General features: G+C 53.6%; 3 protein-coding genes across 3 annotated transcripts; 1 reads left to right on the forward strand and 2 right to left on the reverse strand.

The window, feature by feature from the left end:
- Positions 1-825: 825 nt before the first annotated feature.
- On the reverse strand, positions 826-4,440 carry P152DRAFT_285799 (uncharacterized protein). Its single transcript, XM_033674962.1, has 5 exons — positions 3,616-4,440; positions 3,011-3,562; positions 2,703-2,960; positions 2,464-2,644; positions 826-2,408 (listed from the first exon to the last, which is right to left on the reverse strand). Exons 1-5 carry the CDS (start codon positions 4,276-4,278, stop codon positions 940-942), a joined length of 3,123 nt encoding a protein of 1,040 aa, XP_033535208.1. The 5' UTR covers positions 4,279-4,440; the 3' UTR covers positions 826-939.
- Positions 4,441-6,034: 1,594 nt separating this feature from the next.
- On the forward strand, positions 6,035-9,780 carry P152DRAFT_456960 (WD40 repeat-like protein). The gene is made up of 2 exons (XM_033679126.1): positions 6,035-6,618; positions 6,677-9,780. The coding sequence occupies exons 1-2, from the start codon at positions 6,363-6,365 to the stop codon at positions 9,424-9,426; spliced, it is 3,006 nt and encodes a 1,001-aa protein (XP_033535209.1). The 5' UTR covers positions 6,035-6,362; the 3' UTR covers positions 9,427-9,780.
- P152DRAFT_285824 (SGNH hydrolase) lies at positions 9,623-10,847 on the reverse strand. The gene is made up of 3 exons (XM_033674963.1): positions 10,522-10,847; positions 10,154-10,474; positions 9,623-10,095 (listed from the first exon to the last, which is right to left on the reverse strand). Exons 1-3 carry the CDS (start codon positions 10,621-10,623, stop codon positions 9,820-9,822), a joined length of 699 nt encoding a protein of 232 aa, XP_033535210.1. The 5' UTR covers positions 10,624-10,847; the 3' UTR covers positions 9,623-9,819.
- Positions 10,848-11,243: the final 396 nt, after the last annotated feature.

The following is an 11,243-nucleotide window of genomic DNA, read 5'->3' on the forward strand; positions in this document are numbered from 1 at the left end:
CAGACACAGAACGTGCTGAAACCTAGCCGGGAACCCGCGAATTGCAAAACCCAACATCCTGTTTTGTTCCCTATGTGCGTACACAATGAGGTACATATATACAGGCAGCCGGTATTGAACTAGAGTATCCTTTCATTAATAAGGCACATAAGGATAATGGATCTGTAATCGATTGGGTGCCATACCTCTGGCTCATCATGGTTTACCACAAAGATTCCAACCGGGGGGTTTCCCAGCGTACTTAGCTTACATTTGTGTATGATTAGGATATCACGCTCAAAGTCACACGATGCACTGTACTTCATGAAGATTTTGATCGATGATCGGTCTACCTGACTGCCCTCTGCCGTCTGCCGTCGAGCGGCATGTATTCTCACAATGCAATGATCTACCCCGACTCCGCGCATATGCGGACATCCGTTCCGCTTCATCCGCCATCATCGCTTCATGTCTCCGTCGCAGCGTCGCATTTTTTTGGGGGGAGCACCGTGAATTACACACACCACCCGTTCCATCCGTTCACCATCATCATCGGAGGGCTGCTGATCAAGCAATGCCACTCCGCCGCAAAGCACAAGGGGAAAACGCAGACGATGCCACCGAACTCCGTGTCGTTCAAATGCCACATCGGGTCCGGAAGGGAGAGATACGATGCGATCCCTCCTTGCATAACTGTATCATAATGCCCATCCCAACTGTAGGTGACCGGTAATTGAAAATCAAATCATGCCCCGATTCGCCATCCCTAAAACATGTATGAAAACGAGCCCCTCGCGGGACTCAAAGCGAAAGACGAAGGCCACGGTATCCGAATAGTGCCGTGCGAATGAGAAGTGAATCGAATCGAAGCGTGAAGTGCGGAGAAGCAACTCCACGGAAATACAAGGGGGGAGGAAATGAAAAAAGAAAGACGCAAATGCGCACGGGCTATACAGCACTCTACTTCTGACAATACAGCTCAATCTCCCCCATATGGCCCAGTGTAATCTCGCCGCGCTGCTCCCTCCATGTCTCAAACGCCATCTGCACGTCCTCATCCGACTGGATGCTCACGAAGTCATCCTCGTCCAAATACTTCAGCTTCAGCTGCTCGGAACTGAGGCTCAGGCTCGTGCTCCGCTGCAGCTTCGCGTCGATCCGGTCTTTCAGCGATTGGTAGCTGATGTTCGTCGAAACGACCAACGTCATCGATGACCCGGCAGATGGGCAGTGCACCTTGACTTTGAGCTGGGTCGGTGGCGATGGGAGTTCGTCGCGCGGCGCGGAGGTTGGGGGGGGAGCGGGAGCGGGGTGTGAGCGGGGGTCGAAGGCGCCTGGGGGTGGGCCGCGGGACTGGTCCATGGAGGTGACGCTGCGAGGGAGAGGAGGTGCACGGGCACTAGGGTAATCCGAAAGATATTGCTCGGGAACTCGTTGGTGCATGAGACGATCCCGTTGCACGGTTGGTGATTGGGTCGCTGCTCGGGTTGGGACATGGATGCCGTTCATCGTGCCCGGGGATGCGGTCTGGCTCCGGTTCATGGGAGGTTGGTTGTAGGCATAGTGAGTCGGGAATGGCGGAACAGGGACATCTGGAACAGGCGGATGGGAACCGCCATCAGCACGGCGATGCTGTGGCATCCCATTGGCGGCAATGTCAGGGCTGCTTGCGGACCGCAGTCGGTTTTGTGTCAACAGGGCAGATGTAGAGTTCGGACCTGCTGGAAGAGACGGGCGCTGCGTGGATCGCTGCGTCGCGATTTGCTCTCGTGATGTGCTCCGTCCCATCGCTGGGGCGGTATAGCGAGCGTTATCATCCGGCTGCCATCCGTTCTGCATCGATCCCTGACGGAAGTGGGGGAACATGCCCGATGATGAACTCGTCCTTGTGGAGATGGGTGACTCTGCTGTTGGTGAAAAGTAGGAATCCATTGCCCTTTCGCCAGGAGATGGATAGCTCGGGTTCTGAAAGTGTTGTGTCCGCAGCTGCAGAGGCGGTAGTTGGTTGTTGGGAAGCATCGGGAATCGTGGCGGTGGATGGACGGGGAGAGCCCTGGACATTGGAGGACCACTGTCTCCTGTCGCTGATCTTGAGCGAAGGCTAGTTTCGGAGTCGCTCCGTTGAATCTGATAGTCGCTCCGTCCAGGGAAAGTCTCAACCAAGGTCTCAACGTCGTCATCGTCGTCGTCGTCCTCTTTGTAGGGATTTTCGAGCATGTCGATGTTGTTGTCTTTGAGGTAAGTGAACTCTGTCGCCGATGCGCTCGGATTTTTCGCGTTATTGCTAGTCCTCACAAGGTCGAGGCATGCTCGTCGTTGCTGATCGACTTGGGATGCCCATCTTTTCATGACCTCCTCGGCGTTGAACTTGACGATAAAGTTTTCGATGCCTGGATCTCCTTTCCAGAAGATTTGGCAAGTGTATGACCCTTGATTCCGGTTAGCTTCTGAGCACTCCACGGGCTAATGGCGGAATCATCATACCCGGCTTACTGACAGACACAGTCTCTGTAACATTCTGCATAAAAATACGTCCTTTGAGCTGCAGTCTCGGCTTTCCGTCTTTACCGGCCGGAGTAGCTTTGGTCGTGAAATTCTTCCTCGGCTTATTTAACTTCTCTTCCTTGCAGCAAAGTAGAATAGATTCAAAGAGAAAAATCTTGTACTGTAGGTCAACCATAATTAGCATACACTGCACAGCGAGGAGTTAGAGCAAAACGCACCTCTCGCTCGGGATCTTTCGTGTTCACACTGTCGCCTTTCAGAACGGTGAAGGTGCCATGTAGGAGCAACTCTCCGAATCCCTCCAGACGATGCCCTTTCCAGTCTTCAACGCGGCCCCTGAGTTCTTCGACGGCTTCTTTGCGCTCCTCACGGTCGACAGCTGTATTGGTAGCCTGTAGCACTTGCAAAGCGGCTTCTAGGCCTTGCCTGAGGTTATCCGTACGCTCTTCATCGTAGTCTCCCTTATCTCTGAGCTCCTGGTCGAAGTTAGAGCTAGTCAAACACAACGGATAGGGGTGCGCGTTACCTTCAGTAGGAGCGGGTATTTGGACAGCCGCTGGAAGGGTTTCAGGAGGAACGATGAAAGAATACTGGGCGATTCCACCATTTGACGGATTTCTGCGGCGCCACCGGTTTCTCTCAGCTTCTCGAACTCACGGAAGGCTGTCTTTTCACATTTTTTCTGGTTGGCGATGTAAGTTTCGTAGACCTTGAAGGCGTCCTTGTACAGGACGAAAAGCCGACCCCAGTCCTGCTCCGCTTCTGGCTGAGAGTTGGTTTGTTCAACACGAATGAGGAAACGTCTTTGGAAGTCGAGGAGGGCGTTGAGGTTGAGGAAGATGTCGTGAATCGCATCTCCGGACACGATTCCTCGCTCTTCCACGTTCTTTTTGAATTGTTGGAGGAGGTCGAGATGGTTGACATATGTTCGTTCGGTGTTGACCAATTCATGGATGATGTGCTGTCTGTGAGTCTTTTTGCCGCCTATGGCGGGATTCTCCTCTTGAGGGTTATCTTCTGGCATCAGGACCCCGGAATCAACCAGCAAGTCGAGGACTCGGTTGACGACTTTCGTGACCTTAAGTATACCTTGTCAGTACATTGTTTGCTGAGAATCGGCTGTGAAAGTACCTTGACGAATCCGGTGGTATCATCGGAATATAAATCCGTGATGATGAAGCACTGATCCTGAGGAAACCGGAGTTCATTCACGCAAGCCTGCAAGAACTTAAACGTCGCCGCCTGGCTCCTCTTTCTTTCCGGCCAATTCATCATCTTCGTTTCGTCGATCACCAATGGTGAGTTGGGCTGTAGTGCATTATACAGAACCATCAATGGATAACCCCTCCGAAACACTCGCCACAGCAGAGTCACCGGATCCGTATCTTCATCAGCATCCCGCAATTCCTCCTCCAGAATGTCATCGAAGCCTGGAACGCGCTGCAACCGTTGGCGCAGGTTCAGACATATCTGGTAAAGTGACGTCTCTTTCTCGGCTCTTTTGTTCAAGACATTGTCGCGTGCTTCCGGCGGGGCACCGTTGGAGGGAGTGGAAGTTGGGGTCGGGAGAGGAGGAGCGCCATATAAGGTCGATTGCGATGTGCCTTGGGTGGAGTCGGACGCTCGCGAAAGGTGAGAGAAGGAGGAGAAGTGGGAGCTGGAATTGCTCTGGTGGCTTTGATGCGCCTGGTTATGCATCACCGATGGCACGCCGGTCGAGTGATTTATGCGAGAGTGGACGGGCGGTGTCTGGTTGAAGTTGCGATGATAGCCGTTGCTCGAAGCCACCTCCATCGCTGAACGGTCGGGCGTTCAGCAGATGTGGATGGATCAAAGACCGTAGCGACTGGCGTGGAAAAGTGGTGAATTTGGCGCGTGGTTTGGCGACGTGTTACGAGTAGATGGGTCAGATACCGACGGATATGGCCGTGGTCGAGATTAACGCGGGAGGCAAGGGAGGAGGTTCAACATGGATGCCGAGCCAGGAATTGCGAACAAAGGGCGAAGGGGTGATTGATGTTCGTTCGGTGGGACGGAAAATCGATGAATGAGATCGCGGCGATGCGAGCGATGGACATAGAAGCAGATCAGAAGGATCCGATCAGACTTCCATAGGTGATGGGATGGCAGGATGGTGGTCGGACGACGGACGGGGATACGCTAGGGGAAATTGATGGCGTGTGGAGGTTTCGGGGGGTCCCCTCCTTCACCAGCACTGTCCAGCGACCAGCACGCACCTCTGCTTGGACTGTTTCAGTGAGTAGAAAAGATACGTTTAGCGCCCGCAACGGCGAGTGGACAACGCCTAACGCCTAACCACCCTTGACTCTTGACTCTTGAGCGGCGTTGGGGCCTTCTAGGGGGCTGTGAGCTTGTGGACACTGGGCAGCAATAATGGGCAAGTCGCAAGCGCAACAATCGAACCCCGAGCTAACTTGCCAAGGCGTGCTTGACTGCTTGTACTGTAAATGGACAAGGAAGGAAACACAGAAATACCAATTATGAGTTATGACTGATGGGACAAGAGAGATGATGGATAAAGATACTGCGAGGCGTGGAATTAGAGTGACTTCTGTATAAGTATCTGGTGAAAGTGGCTGCTGTTGCGAGATCAGATGGAAGTGACGCTTTTCCGCCTCTCCGTTCTTTCCTTCGCACAATCGCAAGGCGGCAAGGGTCCAATCTGCCCTTTCCCTCCTGCCGAGTCCGAGGCTCTATGGCGGGGTTAGCACCATGGCTGACTAAAGAGGTTTGAGCAATCCCGCTAGCTGTTTGCGGACAGAACAGTGCCAACCGTAGTTGTTTATGGTCTCAAATTTGTTAGCGGTACTTTACTACCACGTGACAATACCATGGCAGAGCATCTGACATGCGTTTATGTGACATGGATTCAGGTCTTGCTGACACCTTGACGCCTTACCGTCTTCCAACCTCTCAAGGAGGCAACTTGCCTCTCCCAAAGTCCCAACCATGTACGGAGAATCACTGCACAAATGCTTGTCTAGGTGTATTGATTATTATAGAATCGTAAGATTAATAGCGATAGTGGAGCGTCAAAGCCGAAACAACCTTGATCAAAATAAACGGATTGAGTATTACCTGGGTGGCGATCTATCCCTGAGGTGGTTGGGTTGTACCCAGTAACCCAGTTTTGCCATGTACATACTCCGTACCGGTCCCCAGGTACTAGAACAGTATCTTGACATTTCGATACTAAAGTATAGTGAGGGATGACCTAGAAGGCCAGAACAGTAGCAAACCGGAAATCGCCTCAGGATCTTCATCGGAATAATGCTGCCGTGTGTGAACTTTTATTTAGCATATACCCGTTAGAATTCGGTGTATGAATGTAGCTTTCACGGAGGCGGATCTGAAATTAGAATGCACAGGACGGAACCAAAGGAAAACAGCTCAGGCCAATCATAGATAATACCAAATTTGATGCCTAAGGCTACAAGGCTCCAACCGTGGCACTTGCTCAACTGCATCCTCGGATTCCTCACCAATGGAAGTTGGAGCTGGTGATGCAAAGGCGCCAGAACGGCTAGTTTAGACCCCAACACGCGACAATTCGGTAGAGACCTCCACTCCTAAGGCTTGACATAGCTTATCCTTATATGTTTTTACAACGTCCTTGACCGAGACCTTAACCAACCGGATCACTGGGGAACCCGCATGACTTCCCATTTGCCTGGTCTATCTCGTCTGTGAGACCGTGATCTGGTGGTGACAGAATCAACCCCTTCCCCAACCCTCGATGACTCGAAGGGAGCATATGACTTCTTGCCTCATGGTTCTTTTGTTGACAGCTCGGTGAGGCCCTTTCCACGTACCTGTGCGTGTTAGTCCCCGCCGAATACACTCCCTTGCGTTCGAATATGGCTGGTCAGTGGCGGCAAGATGCATCAGTTCCGGTGAACAACTCCTCATATCCGACCCAACCCCCGTTTAAACTTCCTCCCTCGATCGGCTTCCCCTTCAAAATGGACGAAGGATATTCGGAGGATACCCGCAGCCAGCCGGATGTCGAGGTCGCTTCAAGGTCCGACTCTCGCGCCGGCGACGCGTTGGATGCGTATCCCAATGCGCTGTTGCCAGAGTGGATTCTGGCACTAGGTGAACCGGAACGTTGTGGTAGGAACTCAATAGACAATAGCCCTTGCGTCACGATTGCTTTCTTACACTTGAATAGAACTGGCATACACCATAATGCGTTCCCTGAGAACATCCTCCATCGCGCAAATCGTCGACCGTGTCAACCCGCTTCTCCATCTCGACCCTGTCTCACATCTCCCCCCCGAAATCGTCCTGACAGTCCTCTCCAATTTAACGGCGGAAGAACTCATCAAAGCTTCGGTGCTTTCGAAAGGCTGGCATTACCGTGCCCTCGATGTGCAGCTGTGGCGGAGTCTCTTCCGCTCCGAAGGCTGGCGGTACAATATCCGCGAAGTACGAGAGTTTGAGGCGCGGGTATTCACATCGACGGTCGAGTCGAGGGAAAAACATACCCGTGTGAGACGCGCAGAAGCGGATGCTGGCCGCCAATCCAGCAAACGCCGCGCTCATGAGGGGTCCATACGACTCGACACCGAAATCACCGTTCCTTCATCGTCAACAGCCGCAGAAGGAACCAGTGATGGGCCCTATGGCTGGGTGGAACAACATGGTGTTATCGAAGCGGACGATAACTCGCCGAACAGCGACTCCGACAGGATGCAGGGGGTATCTTTCCAACACGATCCAATATCGCCCGTCATCGAGCCAAATGATGACATGTCCGCTACGCCGAGCCAATCCCCCATACGGAATGGAAATTCGCAGAGTCCGACGAAAACGCCTTTCATGACCCGCGATGAGCAAAACAGACCGCAGCTAGACTGGTATTACATCTATAAGCAGAAGCGGAGATTAGAAGCCAATTGGAACCATGGCCGATTTACCAACTTTATTCTCCCTCATCCTGACTTTCCAGAAGAGTCGCACAACGAGTGCGTCTATACTATTCAGTATTCCGACCGCTATCTTGTCAGCGGCAGTCGAGATAAGACACTCAGAATCTGGGATTTGGAGACGCAGCGGCTCGCTCGGCCGCCTCTGACAGGGCACCAAGCGTCGGTACTCTGTTTACAGTTCGATGATAGCCCTCAAGAGGATGTCATCATTTCAGGCGGCAGTGACTGCCATGTCAAAATATGGCGGTTTTCGGATGGCGTATGTATCCATACCATCAACAGAGCCCACCGAGAACCGGTGTTGAACCTTCGATTTGACTCGCGATATCTCATTACCTGCTCGAAAGATCGTACCGTCAAAGTTTGGAATCGAAAGAACCTACCCACGACTCACCCCAACTTCCCTCGCCCCACTGCGAATGTCTCTGCGAAGTTTGCGGAGAGAGTCATCAGTCTTGCTGCTGAATACGAGCGGCAGCAATTGAGTCAGGTCATGTACAGCGAGGCCCCATCTCTTAAACCGTATGAACTGCTCATGACCCTCCACGGCCATACCGCAGCAGTGAACGCCATTCAGATTCTCGACGGCGAGATTGTTTCGGCCTCCGGAGATCGAACAGTCAAGATATGGGACGTTAGGTCTGGTAGATGTGTAAAAACCATACCTGGACATATCAAAGGGATTGCCTGCGTGCAATTCGACGGTCGACGAATCGTCAGCGGTAGCAGCGACGAGACCGTGCGAATCTTCGATCGAGTCACCGGCGCAGAGGTAGCATGTCTAAAAGGACATACGAACCTCGTCCGTACTGTGCAAGCGCGATTTGGCGATCTTCCCGGCGCAGAAGATGAGCTCGAAGCCGAAGCGCGCCAGATCGATCAGCAATACTTCTCGGCCAAACGTCTAGGACAACTCGAGGAAGTGAGTCGCGAGGTTATGAGAGCGCGAAATTCTGGGTCGCGCGACCCCAGTCGTATCTTCGCGTACGGCGCGAAACTCCCGCCTGGTGGAGGTGGGAGTCGGTGGGCGCGGATCGTCTCCGGTTCCTACGACGAGACCGTGATCATCTGGAAGCGGAACGCGGACGGGGAGTGGGTCGTGGCTCACCAGCTGTCGCAGTCGAGGGCGGTTATCAAGGCGGGAGGACCGAATAACGCCAGGCAGAGACATGTGGCTGCGGCCCAGGCCCAAATGGCTCTTCCGAACCCGAATCAGGCGCAAAACGGTGCAAATCACCCGCAAGCACCTGCACCGCTCGCTCAGGGTCAAGGGGGTGCTGCGACGAGCAATTTGCAGCCGCCCCAGAATCAGGCTGGGCCATCGACTGCGCAACATCCCCAACCTCAGACCCCAGTTTCGGCTCAGGCTGCTTCTCAATCAGCAATCCATCTTTCCGTGGCCATATCTGCAAGCAACGCATCCACGAATGGCTCTGCATCTCGTTCGCCATCCCCAATCACACCCACTACCACCCCTTCGCAGCCGCAAGGGGCGTCAGCATCCGCCTCGACTTCTCAGCCTCCAGCAGCAACAGCGTCGCAGAGCACTCCAGCGGCTACCCCGAACACGCCAACCGCCGCACCAACGCAACCAGCACCCGCAACTCCGGCCCCACAATCTACCAACGAACCCCAACCCGCCCCGGCAGGACCGGTGCCCGCCCCGGCAGGCCAGCCTCTGACCCCCATGCAGCAGCAACACCACCAACAAATGCTACAACACATGCAACACATCCCTCCGGCACTCCAACAGTTCTACCAGCAGCAGGCCGGTGCGGCGGCCGGACCTGGCGCTGGCAACAACCCACCTCCACACCTGCTGCCGCCGCCGCCGGCCATGATGCCGTCGAACTCGCGCGTCTTCAAGCTGCAGTTCGACAGCCGACGGATCATCTGCTGCTCGCAGGATCCGACGATCGTGGGATGGGACTTTGCGAATGGGGATGAGGATATCATTGCGGCGAGTCGGTTCTTTGGGGGAGATACGTGAGGTGGATGGTTGAGCTTGCTTGTACCTCTGTGGTTTTGCGGCGCGTCCGGAACAGAGTCGTTAGATTGTGGGGGATATAATTTTACTGCTGGATGCATCGTTGGACTGGCGATGCTGGTACATGTGGATGTTCGTGGGCTCTCGCTATAATATATTGATATATTAGCACCCCGATGGATGAGGATGAAAGGGAACTTGGGAAGCTTGGGTGGTATATATTCGCATATAATTGACGACATGTAGCTGCATTGCAGCGTCTTGGGGGCCGTCTGGGGGGCCTTTGGGTTGTATTTACGGAGTCCTGGCCCCTCGGTGACGATAGGCAAATTCCAGGGGACTCTTCTTCTCATTTTTAATGCATCAGTCTGCTGGCTATTCTCATGATATTGCGCGTTACGACCCTTCCCCAAACGTCCTGATGACGCTCGCCAGCGGCGCAAACCAGGCATCTGCAAGCTTCTCATTGCCCGCTTCATTCGGGTGGACGCCATCACCCGTGTCCGTCGCCGGATTGAACCCCGTGTAGCAATCCACCACGGTAATCGGGGACTCGGTGCTATTCAACCCCGCGGCCCACTGCGGGATCGCCTGATCCAACGCGACGACTCGCTGCGGACATTCGGCGCACGGGCTCGTTTCCCGCGGATTCAGCGGGATGATTTGTGCAACCTAAGCATCCACGTCAACCATCCCCGCATCCACGAAAACAAAGGAGGTCGAAACTCACCAGTATCTTCATCCGACTATTGCTTGCCCGCATCTGCTTCACCAACGTCGCATACGCCCCCAACAGCTCCGTCGGGCTCTTTGCACTCCACACGTCGTTCGTCCCCAGATGCATCATGACCACGTCCGGCTTCGTCGCGGCGAGCCATCCCGTCAGCAGGTTCTGGCTCGCGATGTTCGTCGCGAACATGCTCGCGTGGCCCTCATGTTGGCCGTCGTACGTGAAGCCGCAGCCGTCGGGTTGCAGGGTGCCGACGAAGTCGGTGTTCGTCGTCAGTCCGGCGGTTTGGAGCTTGCGGTAGAGGAGCGCGCGCCAGCAGCCCTAAGGAGGTTAACTGGATGGTAAAGGAACCCGTGGAAATGACATACTGGGCTGCCGGTAATCGAGTCGCCAAGTGCCATGATTTTGATGGCAGCCAGAGATTGGCCTGCCAATAAGAGAACGGTAAGTACAAATGGTAGAGGGTACATCGTGGCGGATCCTTCCTGCACTGGCTACGGCATCCAGTGGGGTTTCGTGAGGAGAAGGAGTTCACACTATGACTTGCGCCGAAGAGGATGGAAAACATGACGACAAGTACAGTTCCATAAGTATCATCAGCACGAAGTCTAATCATATCCACACTCTATCTGGTTCCAATCCGGACATGAAGAAGCAGTGGTTCCGTTCTCAAACCGCATATTGCTGAATTCGATACTCCGACTAAATTTCCCACCCAATGAAATAATTCCTAGCTCTTGGAACAAGGAGTATGACGGGTGGATTCAGGTAAGGAACCATTCTTGCAATGATAGACTGAAATTGAAATATTCAACGCCACCAATGGGACGTGGTGGATAGATTGACGGAGCTGTTTCAGGACTCTGATATAACGTTGCAGAAGAGCAGGTGACATTGACTTGACCTTCGAAATCGGCATCAAATCAGGAGTGCCGTAGAATAGGATGAACTACACCATAACACTTCACTTCTGTCAGGTAACAGTAGTAAGACAAAGGTCATGAGCCTTAAAGTAGATTTCTTTCCAGACAGCCGACCAAGCAGTAGGTTGGTGATATTAGTTGCCAGGACCAGATGACCTAGAGATTGG

This window comes from Eremomyces bilateralis (genome assembly GCF_010015585.1).
Source record: "Eremomyces bilateralis CBS 781.70 unplaced genomic scaffold P152scaffold_6, whole genome shotgun sequence".
Taxonomy (NCBI): domain Eukaryota; kingdom Fungi; phylum Ascomycota; class Dothideomycetes; order Eremomycetales; family Eremomycetaceae; genus Eremomyces; species Eremomyces bilateralis.

Bases quoted from the DNA above. Each gene is read 5' to 3' on its own strand.
- P152DRAFT_285799 (XM_033674962.1), bottom strand. From the start codon at position 4,278: ATGGAGGTGGCTTCGAGCAACGGCTATCATCGCAACTTCAACCAGACA. The intron at 2,961-3,010 runs GTAACGCGCACC...AACTTCGACCAG, and splicing joins AATACCCGCTCCTACTGAAG to GAGCTCAGAGATAAGGGAGA. The intron at 2,645-2,702 runs GTGCGTTTTGCT...GTTGACCTACAG, and splicing joins CGAAAGATCCCGAGCGAGAG to TACAAGATTTTTCTCTTTGA.
- P152DRAFT_456960 (XM_033679126.1), top strand. From the start codon at position 6,363: ATGGCTGGTCAGTGGCGGCAAGATGCATCAGTTCCGGTGAACAACTCC. The intron at 6,619-6,676 runs GTAGGAACTCAA...ACACTTGAATAG, and splicing joins AGGTGAACCGGAACGTTGTG to AACTGGCATACACCATAATG.
- P152DRAFT_285824 (XM_033674963.1), bottom strand. From the start codon at position 10,623: ATGTACCCTCTACCATTTGTACTTACCGTTCTCTTATTGGCAGGCCAA. The intron at 10,475-10,521 runs GTATGTCATTTC...TAACCTCCTTAG, and splicing joins ACTCGATTACCGGCAGCCCA to GGCTGCTGGCGCGCGCTCCT. The intron at 10,096-10,153 runs GTGAGTTTCGAC...GTGGATGCTTAG, and splicing joins ATAGTCGGATGAAGATACTG to GTTGCACAAATCATCCCGCT.